This window comes from Buteo buteo, chromosome Z, assembly GCF_964188355.1.
Source record: "Buteo buteo chromosome Z, bButBut1.hap1.1, whole genome shotgun sequence".
Classification (NCBI taxonomy): Eukaryota; Metazoa; Chordata; class Aves; order Accipitriformes; family Accipitridae; genus Buteo; species Buteo buteo.
In genome coordinates this window covers 46,402,210-46,422,947 of record NC_134204.1, presented here as the reverse complement: position 1 = coordinate 46,422,947, position 20,738 = coordinate 46,402,210, and the positions used below count along the sequence as shown (strand labels likewise).

Here is a 20,738-nt window from a genome sequence, read left to right as displayed (position 1 = left end):
TATGCCTGGATATTTTCAGCAAACTGAAATATATTTCTCAGTGATCAAAAGCCTGATTCTGACATTGCCACCTACACAATTTTCTCCGTCTTGACAGATACTGTGTTTTGGATATCGGCCTTGTGTTATGCGATAAACTGGCACTGGGAACAGTACTAGCACATTTGCAAAGTGGGGGCTGGGGTTTAGCCTAAACAACCCATTCATACCTGCATGAGTCATGAAACTAAATTCTCAAGCAGTCTTAAAAATCATCCTTTTCATTTTAACCCTACATGTATACTCATGCATAGGTGAATTTACTTTTACAACAGATTGTTTGAGCAGAACAAAAGCATATAAGATCAAGACAAAGTTCCTCAGCATGCATCTCAAGCAAGACTGATAGTGCCTTTTCTGTATTACACTACAGCCTGCAAGATCCAGTTGCAAACTAGTTCCTTTGCATGCTGGAGACTGTACAAAGAAAGGACTAAATGGCCATACATGTGTGATACTGTTATTATCAAAGGAAATGTTTTTGCTACCACTGCCATCAGTAAAGTGAGTTTACTTGGAGCAGTGATGGGAAGTTGTAGGATAAAAGCTGACTTTAGAACAGGATTTTATAGCTTTCTAATAACTAGTTAATGAAAAAGGATTTTGAGCTACTGCTTATTAATCCTATCACAATCAAATGGACTCTCTAACAATCTAAAGTATAGGTTTCTTTCTACCCACCTCTCACTCCCATTTTTAAAGTCATACCATCTTACAGTGGTGTCCTAGCTGTCTGGGTTGAACTTTCTTGCCAGCTCTCCAGAGCTGACCCAGTATGTGCTTGGCATGTCCCTTCTGTACTTTCTTCTGTACTGTCTGTAGTTGTATCACGGAAGAAATATCAAGTTAGCAGAGCAAAAGGAAATACACAGAAATGCAATTCTTGTATTGTTAAGTGCTTCCTTTTCCCATTTTCTTTCACTCTGTCTCAAACTGTGAGAATTCCCAAAGTAATCAACCAGCTTTTCATTGTGGCACAAATTCCCTCTGTGGCTCAGGGTAAAGTTTTTTTCTTTGATTTTCTTTACTTGCTTACTTACATCACAAAGCAATTATGTTGATTAGCTAATACTTATTCAGAATTTAGAAACTGTGGTAAACTATGCAAACTATGGATAAAATTAATTTTTAAAATGTAATAGTTATCAGTCATTTTACATTGTTTTATTGCCTGTACTTTTGGCATGGAACAGAATTCATATGGTAAAGAACAACAGGGAATAACTGTATAAACAGTCACGCAAACTCATTTGTTGGCCATATTTTTCAGAGGCTTACACAAAAGGAGTCTTTTGTAGATATGCCGCATTTCTGCATCATGCTCTATAGTACCTATCTCACTAACAGCAGAGTTTCTGGTCAGACCTTCCTCACACTGCCAATAAAGCTGGAAAATGACTCTTCTGTACCTTTATGGAAGAAAATACTTTTAATTGTGCTGATAAACATTTGAGATCATCTAGAAATTCTGAATTGAATCATATAAAGTTCAAATTACCAAAGCTGAAAAAATTCCTGTTAGACCTTCACAGCTGAACTTCTGTGACATTGTCCATGTAACTCATCCCAAACAACAGGATCTGAAAAACCTGAGCAGATTGTAGTTTGAAATACAGCAATATAACTAGGTATTTGAGCCAGCAACGAAATCTGCAAGGCTGTTAATGGGACATCTGTCCCATCAATCCAATCCAGTCTAATCTAATCTAATCTAATCTAATCTAACCTAATCTATCTAGGACCAGGGTCTGAGAACAGTGTTTGGCCTTTTTTACCAAGTGTTCTTCCTCCAGCAGTCTTGAATTTTGCAGGCTCCTGGTTTAAATGTAAAAAGGCAATCTTTTTACCATTTGGTTGTTACATTGACAAATTGTATCATATAATCATGACATATGTCACTCAGTGATGACAAAAATTATTTATTTCTGTAAAGTGAACTGTTAAAAATTATAACTACACTTTAATTACATTCTTAGCTTAGTTTTGGGTGCAGTGAAATGTCTACATGTTTTTAGCAGGTTTTTTTTTTTAATTTTGTTGATGTAGATTTGGAATGATTACTTAAAAGACTTCTAGTTCATACATTTTACAAGATGAGAAGTGATAGCAAATGTAATATTCAGGTGGCATATACTTTGCTCTGTTTGATTGGTGGAATCTTGTGGATAAGCAACAAATACGGAGATTTAAAAATTACAGTTCGATATTTCTATTTCAGAGGCATGTAAACTTCCTTTCCAGGATCTACGGTCTGCAGGTTAAGTGCCTTGTCCCGCTACAGAAAACTGCAAAGGCACTCTCACCAGAGCCAGTCTCACACTAAAACGCTGACAACGTTCACACTCCCACAAGAGGGCAGTAGGCAAGCACGGTACAGGAAAACCCCTTTGCACTGGATTTTATTTAATATCAACCTTATAGTTCATTCTGCTTATTAATCATAGGGAAATCCGTACAAACTGTCAGAGTAATTTAATGCATAATATGAAATGAATGCCATTTTACAGCTACTATACTGAGAAATTACTTTTTAGCTAATTTGTACTCATAATTACATAAGTTTAAACATAAGTTTATGCCTTCTGGTATCTTTCACCTGTGCCCCAAGATGTGAGGTGCTTTGCTATCACAGTTGTAAATAAATATTCTGGGATGCTGTCCCAGCATAGGAAATTCAGGTAGGCAAAATGAAGCACTTTCTGAAGCAAAGAAGACAAAAGATTGATTGTCTAGCTAGAAATCAGCCTGGTAATCTCCCATGTAGTACCCTTCCCTGCCTGAAGCTCTGCACGTTACTGCAGTTCCTCCTGATCCATCTCCTGCGGCAGCCAGGACCAGCCTCAGCCACCCCCTTCACACTGCTCCAACCCTAAACATCATGGCATAGCAAGGTAGAGAGCATCTGCACTGGTGGAGTGACACAGCCTTGCGAGTCATCTCAGTGCGACTTGCTGGATCTTACCCTCTGTCCACCCAGGCAGCACAAAACTTCTGCAGCTGTAAGACTTTTGAACAAAGAAAATTTTTTCTCAGCACAAGTTGGCATCTAAGGCTGCCTTTCCCACATGGGCACTCTTAGTACATGAAGAAAAGGCCTTTGTGAAGGGGTTTCACTCCCATTGTCTTTTTGGCCATCATTTGAACCTACGAGAGGCAACCTTCATAATAAAATACCCGGGCATTTCTCACCAGCAAGTGTCTTATTTTCAAAATAATTATACATTTGGGATTTTCTGTGCTGAGAGAAAAGTTTGTTCCAAAGAAGTTAGATGGTTTTGGATGCTTGCAGTTCTAAAACAGCTGTGAACCATGACTAGTTGAACGTCATCTGTTCGCAAACAAGACTGTGTTTTCTTCTATATAGAATTGAGCTGTTTCAGCAATGTTTAATCAACCAGCACTGACCTTTCTTCTCAAATGCCACAAATTTGTTTTCCATAAATGTTTAACTACTTATTTCTAAAGGTAAAGGTTCACAACATGTAAAACCTACTTTTAACCTTACACTGATTTTGTAGTTACCACACAGCATGGTTGCTGTAAGGCTGAATATGTGTTTTAGGAGAAGAAAATTTTTCATCTGTATTCCAAATATCTTATGACACTTGTGTTACCTCCTTTTTCATTTTGCTTATGACAACTTTCTGTATTGCCCTAAGATATGTGAAAATACTGACAAAGAGGAAAAAAATTAAGCCCGTAGTATAACACTGTCTAAGCTGGTGACCTTTTCTCTTATCAAATGCATGTTTGAGAATTGATCAGAATCCCAGGATATACCTATACTGCAGTCTCTGGCTAGTATAGACAAACCTAGCTAGATAGCTTGGCTAGATAGCCAGTTGTCAGGGCACAAAACTCACTGCAGGTTGCAGATTCTGCCCGAAAAGTTGGGTAAGTATCAGGCAGTTTATGGCACTAAGCTTTACATTCTCACAACTTGTCTACCCTCAACCATTAGATCTTAATTATTTAAGGTCAAGACAACTTTCTATAGTATAGTGGAATCCCAGAAATGACCAATGTATGCACTTATTCTAAGGCCAGGGGTGTAGAAATGGGTTAATCTATAGTATATTGAGTTGGCTTGACTGCAGAAGATTGTATCTGCTAAAAATAATTATGCTACTTCCCTGCAGTGGAAAATGCACATCTGGAAGGACCCATGTGAAACCAGCATCCTTTCAAATGACTGCTATTTCAGTTCACAGCTTGCTTATTTCTACCTGGCTTCCACAGTAGGAATGGAGGGGTAAAACTCTTGTCCCACTCACCTCACTGACTCCAAAAGGGCACGGGTTTCAGCTCAGAACTTGAGGACAGTATGCATAGCCCTGTGAGTAAGGTGAAAGAGGTTGGTTATCCTCAGGCATGGATACCAAAACCTTAGATTGCAACCATTTTGACCTGATCTTGGCTATTTTACACTGAAGTACAGTTCTACCTGCAGGTTACTGATGTATTTGTTAGGGTCTTCACAATTAAGGTAAATTGTGCCAAATCAGCAGCTCTGGGATTTGTCACCACAAGTCATGTATTCCCATGCTGTTCTAGTGTACTTGCTTCTACCCAGTTTAAGTGCACTCATCCAAAATTTTATGGGATCTTTGCTATTAATTGTTCTCAACTATTCAGACTGAAGTAGCTGCTATAGGTGGTTGTAAAGTACTGTTTACCCTTAAAGAAAGAGATAATGTCAATGTTTTGTAAATTTTCAAAAATCCATTTGCTGCTCCAAGAACATTTTTTATGATGCTGGGCTGGTAACCACTTGCCAAAGACTGAAATATCCCATTCAGAAGAGCATTACAGCTACTTATATCTAATATCATCAGGACTTGACTGTCTGTAATTCTGGAAATGGCTAAATTAGACCAGAGTTGTGTGCACTTGCAGGAGAAGACATTTATGCATACCTTTGCAGTATGTAATGTATAGATATGCTATGTACTTTGCATGAAGAAAGAACATATATATGCAAAGAGGTGCACATTGTGAAAGATTTTTGCCCTGCATTTGCTACCACCTGGAATGATTTCAGTCTGCGGTTTCAATTTTAGGGTTTGAGACAGTCCTTATCGAACTCATGGATGTATTCTACTGAAAATTTATTGGATTTATCTTCTTAGATAATGCAATCATAAAACAATGGGTGCAACAAATCTACACTGTATAGAATAGATCCTCCATATCCAGATTTGTAGTCGTCAAATTATTGGGTGAAGAAAGGGTGTACCTAGGGTCAGGTGTTGGGTGAACTTGGTTTAACTTACTAGCGCCTGGATTTTTCTGATCAAACATTAGCAGCAAAACATATTGCTTGATTTTGCTGCACAGTCAGGAAGGCTGGAGTCAAAGGAGTGAGATTCAGGAGGGTCTATGTTCCTAGGTGTGTTTTGCAGTAGTATTTGTATGAGGTGCATTAATTTCTAGCTTTTGGAGTGAGACTTGACCTATATCTTTCTACTGAAGTTGGGAGAGTTTGTTACAAAAATCTTGTTGGGTCCAGCTGCCAGTGGCTGTTTCCTTGCAGCTTTTTTATGGTGTTGAAGATATTGGTGCACGTGGGGTTAGCATGATGTCTTTAAACAGAAGTTAATACTTGATGGAATCAGTTACTAAATGTGTGTTTTTCCTGTACCACTGTGTCAGGCTAAGAGGATTCCTGTGGGGCAGAAGGTGCTAACTAACCTTGGTCTGCGGGTTATGCGCAGTTCACCATAACCCACATGCCACGCTCAGAGTTTTGCAATCAAGCGCTGAAAACACAGCAGACTTCTGAATTTTCGGGCGTGCTTTTTCAGGAGCGTGAGCATTGAAGTTGCATTCACTTTCTGTGCCATTCACAGACCGGATGGCCTCAAGCTTCGGTTCCTCCATAATGCATGGGAATGAGACACGCTTGGCCGGCGGGGGGGGGGGGGGGGGGAGAAAAGATGCTGGCGGGGTTTCCCCGCTGCCGTTATTTTCGGGGGGGGGAAGGGGGACGGGAGGCGGGGGGAAGGTGGGGTGGGGCCGCTCCATCCTCATCCTCATCCTCATCCTCATCCTCATCCTCATCCTCATCCTCATCCCCATCCTCATCTGCATCCCTGTCTTCCTCCAGCCCGGAGGGATGCGGGGGGGTGTGGCGTGGGGGAGGCGGGGAGAGCCCGGGGCGGGGGTACCCGCCCGCCACGCCCCCGCCACGCCCCCCCCCGCGCCGCGCCCCACCCGCGCCACGCCCCACCGAAGCTAGTGGCGGCGTGAACGGCTGCGGCTTCCACTCTCCCCTCGCCGCCACCATGACGGACCGCTCCGCCTTCGACACCAATGTCATCACCATGACCCGCTTCGTGATGGAGGAAGGCAGGCGGGCGAAAGGCACCGGGGAGTTCACGCAGCTCCTCAATTCCCTCTGCACGGCCATCAAAGCCATCTCCACCGCCGTCCGTAAAGCGGGCATCGCCAACCTGTGAGTCCCGGGATGCCCGGGAAAGGGGGGGCAGGGGGTGGTGGTGGGAGCGCCGGTAGCATCCCGCACCTCCCCGCATCCCCGCGGGTCCGGGGGGTCCTGCCCCCTCCGGGGTGGTGGGGATGGGGAGCGTCACCCGAAAGGCGTGTGAGGGGGGTTGCGTCCACCCACCCCCCCCCCCGACCCCCCTTGCGCGGAGCCGTCAGTAACTCCTTTAGCGTCTTGGACTTCTGATTTTCTCAAGTGGAACGCGTCCTCTGACTTTTCCATAATACAAGGCATGCAGTCTTTGGCAGATGTCTGCTGCTGATAGACCGTCATGCAAGCTTTCAGCAGGTTTGGGTGCTTTGAACCAGAAGACCAAACGAACAGACCAAAAGACAAAGCCTGTCAAAATTGGGTGCTTTGAACCAGAAGACCAAACGAACAGACCAAAAGACAAAGCCTGTCAAAATTGGGTGCTTTGAACCAGAAGACCAAACGAACAGACCGAAAGACAAAGCCTGTCAAAATACAGCTGGATTATTGCTCATTGTAGTCAGTAGCTTAATATCAAAGCACCTTTTTATGCTATTTCATCAAATTGCATTTCATCAAATTCAGTGGAGTTTTTTCATATTGCATCATAGCAACTTGAGTTCCTCTATGAAGCTTTGGATGTCTAAAGCTTTTAGAGAGAGCACTGGTTAGGAACAGTAATGTCTGTAGTCAGCCAGAGGGGAGTTGCTCTGGACATGCATCAGAAGGAAATTAGAGCTCGTGAAGTGTTAAATAACTGAAACTGGTTGTAGGTAACTAATCCCCTAAGAATTTTACATATTGTCAATAAGACAAATTGTACGCTGATCAGGGCTTTAGACATGGGCTGCTTCATCACTGAATGGAAAATGTAGTAGAGAGAAAATTAACTTGCCGCTACAAACCATGTAGTGGAAAAAATAATAAGCAAAAGGCCTCTGGCAATACAGAGTAACATTTATTACAAAATGTATCAAAGAGCTGAAAAATTTGGTGACAGAAGTTAATAAAATAGAAGCAACTGCAAGAGAGAATAAAAATCCTCCACTTCATGTATGATTGAACTATTTTTCTCTGTTTTGACTTCGGACTTGATATAACTGTGGCAGTTTTTTAATCACTGTGTGCTAGCCCTTTTATTTGCCTCCTATGTCTATCAGTAAAGACCCATGTTTCCCATCTGTGACCTGATTTATGACAGTCTAAGGTCCCATTCCTTGTCTGTCCTACATGCGTGTCTGTTGACAGCTGAGATGCAGCAGAGGTGCAGAACAGCTGGGGAAGCCACAGTCCCTTCCCAGCTGCAGGCTCCTCGCAGAACACCCTGCCATCCCCTCCCAGGAGTCCCTGACAGACAATGTGTGAGAGCTGTAGCTGCTGGCTGTATGGAGTTTTTGCTCTGAGGATGAGGACTTGTGCCTCCGCTTGCAAGCATGGTGTTCAAAGTACATTGTTTTCTAAAAGCACTTTCACACTTGCAGAAGAATGTTCAAGCCAGTGTAGTAGAGAGAGAAATAAAGAGAATTATGCCAGGTCTTTTTCTTTGTCTCATGCATTACACTGAAGAAATGCAGTACATTCCTAAAGTAGTGTGTTCAGCATTATTACAAAAAACCTGAAATACCAGTATTCAGCCTAATCAATGAATCGTAGCTGAAGTACGTAAGAGTCATCAGAATGTGTGCAGAGCTGGCTATTGTTTTTCTCCTCTAAGGGCTGAACTTCCCCTCTCTCTCTTTTGCATACTTTCGAAATCACCTATCACAAGGTCTCCTGGTACTTCCTGATGCCATATGGTTTGATTCTGATTAGCTCGCAGGGTTTTATTTGTGTTTTGTATTTCTCAGTTTTATTCCCAATGAAATGTTTACTACTTAAAATCAAAACTGAAAACATTGAACCATAAAAGTGTTGATTTATCTGTGAGCAAAGTGTTTCTACTGCGATTTGTAGATCATATTGCTAGCCAGGAGCAAATTACATACAGAAGTTATGGAGTAGCTAGTATCGTCAGATTCATTGTTAACTTTTTAAGTCTAAGTTTTCTAATGAAGTCTTAGCTTTTAGGCTATGCAGCTATATTATTGGAGGCTAGGATTCAGGGGCAATATTTAGGTCTTAAAGTTAAGAGCTCATTAAACAACATAATTATTGTAATTAAGCCTTCACAGCCTGCTCTGGCTATGTTTGCCTATAGTTTACAGGCTATTGAAAGGTGATTCCTTGTTTTGTATTCCTCACAGTTTAGCATCTTCTAGATTTGCCACCACAGCTAATGTTAGCAGGTCTCAGCAAGAATCCACCAGACAGTAAGTAAAAAACAGGCTTAGAGAACTGAGATATCATCCAAAAGTGCTATTTGTTTTACAAGACACTTCACAAGCTTAAGGTTGCCACAAACAGGGCGCTTTGGAAGATGTAGTGCCCCCTTCTCACAAAATGCTCTCTCTTGCCATTGCTTTAGCTATGGAATTGCTGGGTCTACCAATGTGACAGGAGATCAGGTAAAGAAGTTGGACATCCTTTCCAATGACCTGGTGATTAACATGCTCAAGTCATCCTTCAGTACATGTGTTATCGTGTCAGAAGAAAACAAAGATGCTGTGATAGTGGAAGCTGAAAAACGGGTTAGTAGCCTTAAAAGTTCCTCCTGCTTGATTTCAAATCAGCCTTTACAGGTGTATTGTTTCAGATTTGAGAAACTGAAACTGAGCTAAAAATTTCAGAAAATAAGTACTTTTCCATGCTGGAAAGTGGGGGAGGGGGGCGGGGGGAGTGGCTGGGTGGAGAGAGTGTCGGTCAGTCAACATTTGTCCTCTCTGTTATTCCTGTTATTTCTGTTCTCGAGACTGATGTTTGTTGTTTTATTTTTTTTTCTCTGTTGTTCCCTCCCACCTTCCTCCCCCCCCCCCCCCCCCCGACCTTTTTCCTAATTGTGGAGAAAACTTATTTCTTGTTTATCCCATCTGATCTCTGGAACTTTTCTCTGACTCAGTCAAGCCCTTTTGTAAGGTAGCTTTGTCATTAGCACACTGAGGAACTGTTCTGTTCAGGTCAAACCTCGAGTTCTTTAATTCATGCGAATTTTCCTTGAAGCGCATGAAAGACTTAGCAGAAATGAAACAAAAATAATTTTTACTTATTTACTATTTATTATTACTTATATTCACAAGCCTGCATGCATTTGTTCAGTAAAAGTTCCTTTTTCCTAGCTAATATTTTGGTGTGATCATGTAAAAATCTGAGTAAAAATTTAGTGAAAACAAACAACTAAAACATAATTTATATAGTATAATATTTGCTTTGTCGAAGCACTTGTCTTTTTCTCTCCCTGTTGAGAAATCTTCAAAATTGATTTGATAGGCATTGGATGAACAAAGATTTCTTTAGATCTGAACAAACATGATTTTACATCCTCAAAGATCACTGAAGGAGGCTCAGTGTTAAAGTTTTTCTAAACGTAATGTGAGCTAATACGGTGTTTTTATCAGAATTCCCACCTGCAGAGTAGAGCATTGCTGGACTTAAATAAGTTTCTGGCATGCAGGGTGAAATCAAATGAAAAGCGAATAAATGCTTATTGTTGTTACACAGAATTATTAAAATGACTGTGGATAAAATAAGGGGAAAACAAGCTATTTAAAAGGTACAGTTGATTCAGCTGTTTCTCCTGTACTGGCAATTTTCTGTACCTACAGGAATCATTAATAGGCAGACACCATTCTTTTCTTTGGGGGGAAAAATACCCCAAACCAGGATAAGACCACAGACTGGCTAAAGTAATTTCTGAGCATCTGTCCATTTGGAGCACAGATAAATTGAAATGTATAGTTTATAAATGTCAGGTGTTAACAGCCTTTTTAATGTCTCTCATTTTATCTCTACATGAAAAAGGCTGATCTTCTTCATTTGTCTTTTTCCTTATAATTCAGAAAGCCATTTTGCTACATGAGAAAATGTAGCCTAAATGGTAGATATTACAGGATGTCTATCAAAATGGATTGGCATTATTTAAAGAGATGAAGCTAAACTAATAATTAAAAAGTATTCTTTATATATATATATATATAAAAACAATTGTAGGAAAACTTCACCTTTCCAGTGTCATCATCTGTTACTTACTTCAAAGATTTCCCAGCTTCTGCACTGGCACAAACCACACGGTTGTAATCAAGAACGAAATCTGGGCCAAAGAATTTCTAACATTTGAATCCAGTTCCTCCATATCTATAAAAACCTTTTAGTTTATATTTCTTTGAAAGTCTCTGAGAAAATTTACCTACTAAAGTATTTTTATTTGGGGGAATTGGGTAAATATTGTCACTAATCTAGTTGTTCCCTCTTTTCTATTTTCTAGGGTAAATACATAGTCTGCATAGACCCTTTAGATGGCTCATCGAACATAGACTGTCTTGTTTCCATTGGGACCATCTTTGCCATCTATAGAAAGGTAAAATGCTTTCATGTAGGATAGGAAACACTATAATTGTGCACCTTTTGATGAAATATAATTGCATGTGAAGACTTAATAAAATCTAACTAAACTTGTTTGTGAAAGAGATTTTCAGGACCAGCTTTAAGTTAAATCTGCTATTTCACAGACACTTGTATAGAACATTTATGAGGGATTTGCATTAGTCTCTTAGAAGATGAGATACCATCGTGGTTTAACCCCAGCCAGCAACTGAGCACCACGCAGCTCCCCTCAGTGGGATGGGGGAGAAAATCGGGAAAAGAAGCAAAACCTGTGGGTTGAAATAAGAACAGTTTAATAGAACAGAAAAGAAGAAACTTATAATGATAACACTAGTAAAATGACAACAGCAATAATGAAAGGATTGGAATGTCCAAATGATGCGCAGTGCAATTGCTCACCACCCGCCGACCGACACCCAGCCAGTCCCCCAGCGGCGATTCCCCGCCCCCACTCCCCCCAGTTCCTATACTAGATGTGACGTCCCATGGTATGGAATACCCCGTTGGCCAGTTTGGGTCAGGTGCCCTGGCTGTGTCCTGTGCCAACTTCTTGTGCCCCTCCAGCTTTCTCGCTGGCTGGGCATGAGAAGCTGAAACATCCTTGACTTTAGAATAAACACTACTGAGCAACAACTGAAAACATCAGCGTTATCAACATTCTTTGGGTACTGAACTCACAACATAGCACAGTACCAGCTAATAGGAAGACAATTAACTCTACCCCAGCTGTAACCAGAACAGGTACCTATATGTACGTGGAAGCCTGGCTGGTATTTTATTAGCCAGCTAAAGGAATTACCCCTCACAAACAAATCAGGTCTTAGATTTCATGAATATTTGTGTTGAGACAAAATACCACATGGTTGTCATCTACTTGGGGAATGTGGTTTCAGGTTTTCTTGTTCTCTGTACTAATAGTCCTGTTAGCCTGAGGACAGGCTTCAAACATAAACCAGAGCTGAAACATGGCATGTGCATTTGAAGTGTCTAATTCACTCTGAAAGGCAGAAACCTTGTCTGAAGGAGCTTGAAATACTGGATTTACATGTCACAAGATGGGGGAAAAGGTAAGTCCCATAAAACACACCTGACTGTCCATTTTTATCATCTTTTGTATGTTGTCATACATCCCAAAGTAATTATTTTCAACTTCATTTTTTGTATGAAGCAGAAGAAAACAAAAAAAATCTCAAGTACTTTTTATCAGCTGTGGACTCTGTGGGTCATGTTTCATTGCTTGGTTGTTAACTGTGCCTCAGAGTCTTCCTCCGAGCTGTGTTCATCATCACCTACAACAAGGCACACAGCTCTATATTATCTCCTAATCCTTTCCTGCTTCCTGCATTCCAACTAGGCTTATACAAGAGCATTTCTAGATCAATGTGTTTGTCTTCTCCGTATAATTTGTATTAGCACATCCGGTAGGAATCTCAGTTGTGGATCATGGAAGCATTTGTTCCACCTTGTGCATGGATATGAAGTAGAAGATCGTCCCTGTCCCGGAGAGTCCAGTTATGTACCAGCTATAGAAATGAAGTAAAGTTGACTATGCTTCTTATTCTAGGTGTCCCTTGATGAACCTTCTGGTAAAGATGCTTTACAACCCGGGCGTAATCTTGTGGCAGCTGGTTATGCTCTCTATGGCAGTGCCACAATGCTGGTACTGGCCACTTCTGCTGGAGGTGTCAACTGTTTCATGCTGGATCCGGTGAGAATGTCTTCTGTTTCTTTGTTTCTTTATTATGGATAACAAGGTACTGTTTTTAAGAACTGTTTGTCCCCCTCAAAATCAAACAAAGGAGCAATTTTCAAGCTAACAGGGAGAAATGAAGTATGCTTAATAACCCATCAGCAATAATGTCAAGAGATTTTTGCGTTCTGCCTGCCTGCTGCAGCGGTGCAATATGTGATTCAACAACGGGAAGACAGCCGAGTCAGTGAAGCAAAGATGCAGCATGTGCCAAATCATGTGATATTTAAAATGAGCTGGTTTCTGCAATGCAGAATGCCCTTTAAGACTTGTTTGTCTTTTCCTTAATGTTAGGACCTTAGTAAACCAGATAAGCAGAAATATTTAACCTTCTTCTGTGTTTTCAGATCCCACCATGATGTGTAAATGAGTAAGTGATGCGTGTGGGTGCGTTTGATGTTCTAGCATGCTTTGACCATATGAGTTTTAAAATAAAAGTCATATTGATCATAGCAGAAAGAAGTTTGCTTTAGTGACCCATTTTTTTTTAATCAGTTAGTCAGCCTGAGCCACCTGCCAGTATTAAATTTTTAGAACCTGCCGTGGTCAAGCAAATATAACTTGGAGCTCCCTGTTAAGTAACAGCATAAGTATCTGCACGTATTTTTGTCCATATTCAGATAGCAGATTTAACTTTGAGCATGCATGCATGTTATTTTGTTTATTTTTGGTACTAACTTGGAAATTTACTTTAGTGAAAACTAAACAGACCAGCCCTTGGTTACAGAGATTTGCTCTCTTGACTCCAGGCTTCCAGTTAGCCCAAGCTAAGACGAACTGGAATTTATTAATATCTACAGATATTTGAAGATGTTTATTCATTGCTTCAGCCAGCACTCTGTTTCCAAACTCCACAGAACTGTACTTTTATTGCAAGTCTAGCAAAAGAGTGGAGAGCTAAATAAATCTACAGGCAACAGCATTTTTTGGCATAGCAGAGTGATAGAGACCTGGGAATGGTAGTATGAAGAAGTTTGCATGGCCCCAGGATTCATGCTCTGTCTGTGTTTTATGGATAAACAGAACACTGCTTATCTAGACTGCAAATACCACTTTTTCATAGGTACTGAATTATTCAAGAAAGTGGCAGAAGTAGTAAATTTTTCCTAAATGGTGTGTATGATTTGTTTTTGCTCATTTATTTACAAACCAAGACAATTAACATTAACAAATTGTTTTTCTTTCTTATTGTTAGGCAATTGGGGAATTCATTTTGGTGGATAGGGATGTGAAAATCAAAAAGAAGGGAAATATCTACAGTCTCAATGAAGGCTATGCTAAATACTTCGATCCTGCAGTCACAGAGTATCTCAAAAAGAAAAAATTCCCTGAGGTAAAAGATCCTATTTCAGAGAAACTTTCTGATGACAAGCAACACTCATGAATTCCAACTTCATGATCAGTTGCTGTTTCATGCACTGTTCAGAGCTTGTTTTCCTTTCCTGTCTATTTAAAATGTATCTTCATGTAGGAGTGATAATTAGAGCAGCAGCTGATGTGCCAGATATTTCACCATCCTTCAGTACTGCACTGCACCTCTATTTTTTTTTTTCTTTCTTTCTTTTTTCTTCTTTTTTTTTTTTTTTTTTTTTTTTCATTTTCCTTCCTGGCTGGGGGCCTGAGTAACAGTTCTGGAGGCAAAACTAGGCATTTGGTAGTCAAGTAGAGAGGAAATCTCATCTGGTGATGAAGAAATTAGATTGACCTGTGTGTTAGATTGCTACTTCCTCACTGCAATATCCAAGTAGGAGAGGTGATTGGGGATGGCAGTGGGTCATTGCTTAGTGGTAACACAAGCTGGGTCCTGAGGGGGCCTCTCATTGAAAAGCTAGTGTAGTTTCAGGGTCTACTTTGTGGTCATGCAGCTTTCTGGAGGAGGCCTGAAGCTCTAAGAAGTGCCCATAAAAATGTCTGTTCTTGTGCCTTACAACTGTCATCACTGGCGTTATTACGTCAACAATGAGGTGTAAACATTTACTATTGTTAAGTGTTCCTTCTTGACTTCCTGATCTTGCTTTGAACAAAGACTGGCATTTTCATCTGGCATCTTGCCAGGCTTAAGGTGTTGTTTATTTAGATATTAAAATATACTCTCTGAACTATAATAAAGAAATAATATCAGTAGTCAACTATTAACTTTCTCTTACCAAAAAAGTTGTAGAAGCTGGCAAAAATGTGTAGGAAGGATCACTTCTTTTATTCCTTGATAATTTTTTCTGCTACAAAAGAAAAAAACCCAACATCAATTCCTAGCACTTGATCTTTTTGCTACTAGAAATGCAGTATTTTCCAAGGGTTAGAGCACTGATGGAGAGCTGGGATGCATTTTCTGTTGTTGGTGCTACCACTCATCTGTCCTGAAATCTTCTGTCAGTTCTTTTCCTTGGATTTTTCCAATTAGAAAATGAGGAGGAAACTGGAATTTTCTCCTACTTGAGAAAATTCTCCCACTACCTTGAATATTGTCAATGGAGCACAGTTTGGAGGGGTTAGATGTTAGGACCACTAAGAGAGGGGAAATAAAAAAAAAGATTAACCTGATGTTCTTGAAAGTAACAGTTATTTAAATGTCTTTCTGTAGGATGGCAGTTCACCATACGGTGGGAGGTACATAGGATCCATGGTGGCTGATGTGCATCGCACACTGGTGTATGGAGGAATCTTTTTGTATCCTGCTAACTCCAAAAGTCCCAAAGGAAAGGTAAACCTGAATAAGCCCAATTATAGAAAATGTTACATTATCCAGATATTTCACTATCACAGATCAGTATTTTGATTGCAGAACATGTGTTTTATGACTTGGTAGCTTGCACCTCCGGTGTGTGAGTACAGCCACCCCCCACACTCTGTTATGAATGACGGCAGCCTGTTGTCAGACACCAATTTTAGGGCTGGTGCTAACCTGTTTCAACTGCACTGACTCCTCTTTATCCTCAAACATATCCAGATCATGGAACGTACCAGGGGATGTGCTGTTCAAAGAGGCTTCTCTGTACCAACTCAGCCCAAACTGTGCTGGCCTCAACCAAGTGAAACATTACAAAGCACAGTAAACAATCCACATTACCCTGAGATTCCTATTACAAGGCAGTATGTAAGAAGCCTAAATGTAGTGTGCCCCTTAGGAGAAGCTCTGCCAAAGAGAAAACCGTCTGCATCTTGTACTTGGTGACACTGCCTCATCGGGAGGAACTATGCCTGGCTGCCTCTGCCAGGATGACAGTCAGTCAGGGGAGATCACACACTTACAGGCTGACAAGGGGACTGTTTATTCAACAAAGACCTTTCATCTGTTTTGTAATTGTCCGTAAATTATTGCTTCAGGTTGCAGATAAGATGCAGTTACTCATTAGAGAAACGTAATGGCACACTCAGGGCCAGTGTTTTTCTTTCTTTTCACACAGGCCTACATGGTCTGCTGCCTTGTTAAAGGTTGTATCTTAAATGTGAGCTTTATCTTTGTGTAAAGAGCACAATGCAAACATGAGCTATGGAGAAACCACTCAAATTGGGCAAATCCAGCATTCACTGTTTTGTTTAAAAGAAAAATCTGCACAGTTTCATTCCTGAGTCAAAGTTTGTATGAAATATGGAGTGCTTGGAGTATTAATTGGTTTTAAATCAAATGCCAAATATATTTACATTTCATGATTCTCAGCATTGCCTGGGCTGACCATTGCCATTTTGGGTTTTGTCTTCTAGCTGAGACTGCTCTATGAATGCAATCCTATGGCTTTTGTTATTGAGAAAGCTGGGGGAATAGCCACAACTGGGCATCAAGCAATACTAGATATAGTGCCTGAGGATATCCACCAAAGAGTGCCCATTGTCTTGGGATCTCCTGATGATGTGAAGGAGTACCTTGAGATAGTCAAGAAGCATTCAGCTAAGTAAAGAAAGCTTGCTGGAGTCACTGTGCAGATGGGAAGAAATGCCTTACAGCTGAACCAAAGAACACACTGCAGCACTGCAAGATTGAACTGTCTGACCTCCGTAGCAAGAGAGCAAACGAGCCATATTTTCATAAGGTTTTTTTTAAGTGAAATCTTGTGCAATTGCATTGGGCAATGAAAGGCATTAAAAGATTGCATTAAAGGAAGCAATAAAAGTAAAAGCAAGGGAAAAATATGTTTGCTTTTTCTTTTATCATTTGTGATTACACTAAAGCCACTGTGCTACAAGGAAATACTGTGTTACATTCAGTAACTAGGGGAAGATTCAACTTCCTCAGACAAGCTACAGACTATCACCAGAGTATCTGACTCTGTCCTCTCCCAGAAATCTTGGGGGGAAGATTCTGCAGCCTCTTACTGTGAGTGACCTTTCCTAGACCAGTCTCTAGCTCTTTGGCAACAAATATAAATGCTAATGTGGACACCGTCACATGTTGTTTTTAGGCCCCAGAAGTTACTGACTGTACTTCAGTGTGGGCTTATTCTGATTGAGAATTAAACGTTTGTGAAACATGTACCTTAGTGCATGTTAATTCTGACACGTACTATTAATATTGCCAGTTGGCACTGTATCAGTTCCAGTTACACAAGGGTGGAAAATGACATTTTGGAGGTGGGTTTTGAATGAGATAAGGAGCATGTGTAGACAGCTTGGTGCTATACTGCTGTGATGAGCTGGCTATCTTTGCCAGAAATTAACCTGCTTTCTTGATGAAAAAAATGAACATGTGTGGTGCTAGCAACCCCCACCAGGTGTTCTTTGTGTTATTTGGGGAGTGTGCATTACCACGGAAAAGGATTCTGCTGCGCAAGCAGAAGTAGGTTGCGAAGATCCCCACAAAGCACACTGACATTTAATATGCTGATTCAGAGCATGCTGCTGGGAACATGATGTTAGTGCTTGGAAGCTAGATGGGCTGTCCACCTGTCTGGGTACAGTTTACGGATGTGGCTCACAAACTTTTTGAATCAGTCCAAATCTGACATTTCTCACTGCCCACTTGCCTTCGCCAAACTCAAACTATGGGACATGTGGATGTTGCTGTTGGGTAGACTGCCACTGAACATTCGCTCAAGCCATGGTCTGGGAGACCCTGTCTATGGGTGCAATGAGCTATAAACCTGCCTGTCTGAGGATTTTGCACACACCAGTGGGGTTAGCCTGCCTAGGCTTGGTTCGAAAAGCGGGGGGGGGGGGGGGGGGTGCACCTAGAGGCCATGGTGCAAGGGCATGCTCTGTGAGGGCTCACACACAAAAAACCTGGGGGGCCTTGTTCTGACAGAGGTTGTCTTTGGGGCAGTTGGAGGCATACTGACAAACCTTAGATGGGTGTGTGTGTATATATATATATGCATCTGTTCTCCAAAGCAATAGAGGACAAGGTGTTTCTGGCAGGGACTGAATGGCCTAGTTTCTGCTGAAAATGCTGTTTCTGATGAGGCTTTGTTAGTGAAGGCAGGGCTTTCAGGGACCTGAGCCCTTAAAGGATTGGGACAATCCTGGAAAACTCCACTGAGCTCTCGTTCTGTTTGTGCACTTGCTTTTCATGCTTGTGAGGGCCTAAGTCTATCCCTGCACAGGATCTGGCCCCTCTGTAGGCCAAACTCTACTCTGGGAAACAAGCAGACCATAGTTTATGTACTTTGCCTGATACACACCTGCAAAATCAGGCACCCACAAACAGCGACCATGAGGTATGCTGTCTAATTTCTGATTAATTCCCCTCTGGGAGAAGGCTCAGACCCACATCTCCCAGCGAGATGCCCTTGTTGCTAGTCTGGGTGCCAGCCTGGAAAAAGAGGGTTTACTACCCCGACCTGTGAGTCTTGTGCTGTGACATGGGAGAGGACTTCATGTGACCAGACAGCCGTGTGCTGGAGGACTCCTGTGGCCCAGGCTTTTCTTCATGGGCTGCTTCTTGGGCTAGGGCCAATGCTGCTTTCTCTGCCTCTTCATGTGAGCAGCCAGCCACTTGGATATGGCCATGCTCTCACTTTTGTAAAAGAAAAAAAAATTAAATCTTTGCAGCTGTTTTGTCTTTTCGTTGTGATTTCAAAAGAAACAGCAAGTCTGTCTCAGTTTTGACAAGTGAAGGTGCTAAGAGCAGCTGAAGTTCCTACCTCACACACTGAAACACTTCCCAAAGGAACTGCATATTCCTATCTGGAGCATTTCCTTTCTTGCTGGCTCTGGCACATACCCCATCACACTTTAAAAGGCTCCAAGCTCACAAAATCAGCTATAGGAGGCAGCATGCTGAGAAGGACTCTAAGCCTCTCTGAGGCTCTGGATGCTACTCCTAGAGGAAAGTGCATGACAGTTGTTGTCATGCACAACTCTTTTAGATCTTAATTTTTTAATTTCACCTGTCCCCAGAGCTACGGCTGGATGCAATTTTTTATTTAATACACTGAGCAGAGAATAGTCAGAAGCACTTACAGCTTTTTTCTGGCTTTCTGTGTATCAGCTTGGATTGCAGTGCCTCAGTAGTCTGTTGGCACAACTTGACAGACGGTATCCACAGCAGCCACTTTTGTCTAGTTATAGTAATTTCTCGGCTGTATTCTGCCCTCAACCTCTTCAGGAATCCTGGGGCTGCATATATCTATTTTTAAGACACCATACTGGCAGCAGGTAAAGGTTATAGAAGGAAAGGCAATACCACCCATGTTTGCTAGGTCAGTTTCCAGTGTTTTGGTTTTGCCTGTAGGCTGACAATTTATAGTTAGCATTTTTCACATTCTGAGCTGGGTTTTTAGCTTTCTATCTGTAATACGTAAACCCACATTTGAATGGCATCTCCGTGTAGCCACCAGCAGGGGAGAACTGTTCAGTCGTCTCCTTCCACAGCCCCCTTTCCAGAGCTTGCCCTGCACCAGGGCTGGTTTGTTGCAGCGTCTGCCTTTAGTCCCTGTTGCAGTACTACCCACTGCCCCACTCAGAGGCTGAACTGTGGCATTTGGTGAAAGGTCGCTGGCTCCAATTTCAGCTGGCACGATCCAAGCGACTAACATTTCAAATCAGTTAGACAAGGTGTCACCTTTAAGGCACAGGGCTAGCCTATATGCCAGTGGAAGTGTGAACCATCCCTGAGAGCTCTTGTGTAATCTTTATATGAGAGGGCAAATTTCCCATGGATGTGTCAAATTGAGGTGTTTGTTTATTTTTTTAATCTTTCTATGCTGTTCCAACCCATATTACTGAGCAGTTCTCAGACTTATAAAGAATCATCACACATTTTTGAAACAATTTGGTTTCTCCCTCCCCCCTTAAATGGTAATTATTTCTATAGCTTAATCATTCAGTTTAATCATTCAGGTTTTTATGATACATTGGGATCACAGTATTTATCAAAACAGGGTAAAGTTTTCATGCAATCCAGTCTTGTGCCTTTACCCAAGTTTTATTCTTTTATTTCTCTTCTTGCCCCACTGTTGGTTGCAATATTTCTGGAAAGCTTGGGTGTAGAGTCTGTGTTCTTTACATATTAGTGTAAGTTAAGTTCTTACTGAAGGAGTGTTATTTGAGCTGCAGCTCAAAGCATTGTGCTTTATACATACTAAAAAGTATCCAGTACCTGTAAATAGCATTTGGGGATTTTTCAGTTTAGGGGAAGAAAAAAGAAAAAAAAAAAAGAGGCAAATAATGAACTTATTAGCTCTAAGAACACCCTTTGAACCACTAACTCCAAAACAAACTAACTTTCTGTTAGAAGATGATCTGAACTTTGTCTTTTTGACCAGTGTAAAAGATCACTTGGAATCAACAGTAAAGAAGATCTGCATGTGATGCCTTGATAAATGTTAGAAGCGATAGGCCCACCCCCACCCCATTTCTTATTTGCTAAATTGATTGGGTATACTGATGGTATTCTAGTTACACAGCAGAGAGATTTTGCATTGAAAGCATTTTGGTACCAGCCAGGCTGACAACTGCCATGATGACAAAATAATGTGCAGAATGTAATGGCTGTACTTGAAGCCAGCAGATCTGTTTGCATGTATAATGTGAAACCTGTGCCCTTCTTTTATTAATAGCACCATGTGC

General features: G+C 41.2%; 1 protein-coding gene and 1 long non-coding RNA gene across 3 annotated transcripts in view; one reads left to right on the top strand and one right to left on the bottom strand.

Moving 5' to 3' along the window:
• The first annotated feature begins 6,267 nt into the window (after positions 1–6,267).
• LOC142026728 (fructose-1,6-bisphosphatase 1) lies at positions 6,268–16,855 on the top strand. 2 transcript variants are annotated; one of them, XM_075020010.1, is made up of 7 exons: positions 6,268–6,493; positions 8,976–9,138; positions 10,869–10,961; positions 12,552–12,695; positions 13,933–14,070; positions 15,319–15,438; positions 16,440–16,855. In XM_075020010.1, the coding sequence occupies exons 1-7, from the start codon at positions 6,324–6,326 to the stop codon at positions 16,629–16,631; spliced, it is 1,020 nt and encodes a 339-aa protein (XP_074876111.1). In that variant the 5' UTR covers positions 6,268–6,323; the 3' UTR covers positions 16,632–16,855. The 2 variants fall into 2 exon arrangements, with proteins under 2 accessions (XP_074876111.1, XP_074876112.1); XM_075020011.1 differs by lacking the exon at positions 12,552–12,695.
• LOC142026730 (uncharacterized) overlaps positions 11,125–20,738 on the bottom strand; it is a 40,012-nt gene continuing 30,398 nt past the window's right edge. The window contains exons 2-3 of the long non-coding RNA XR_012648901.1: positions 14,885–14,956; positions 11,125–11,256 (exon numbers count right to left, since the gene is read on the bottom strand). This is a non-coding gene — a long non-coding RNA (uncharacterized LOC142026730). The remainder of the gene's footprint in view (positions 11,257–14,884; positions 14,957–20,738) is intronic.

Bases quoted from the DNA above. Each gene is read 5' to 3' on its own strand.
- LOC142026728 (XM_075020010.1), top strand. From the start codon at position 6,324: ATGACGGACCGCTCCGCCTTCGACACCAATGTCATCACCATGACCCGC. The intron at 6,494-8,975 runs GTGAGTCCCGGG...CCATTGCTTTAG, and splicing joins AAAGCGGGCATCGCCAACCT to CTATGGAATTGCTGGGTCTA. The intron at 9,139-10,868 runs GTTAGTAGCCTT...TCTATTTTCTAG, and splicing joins TAGTGGAAGCTGAAAAACGG to GGTAAATACATAGTCTGCAT.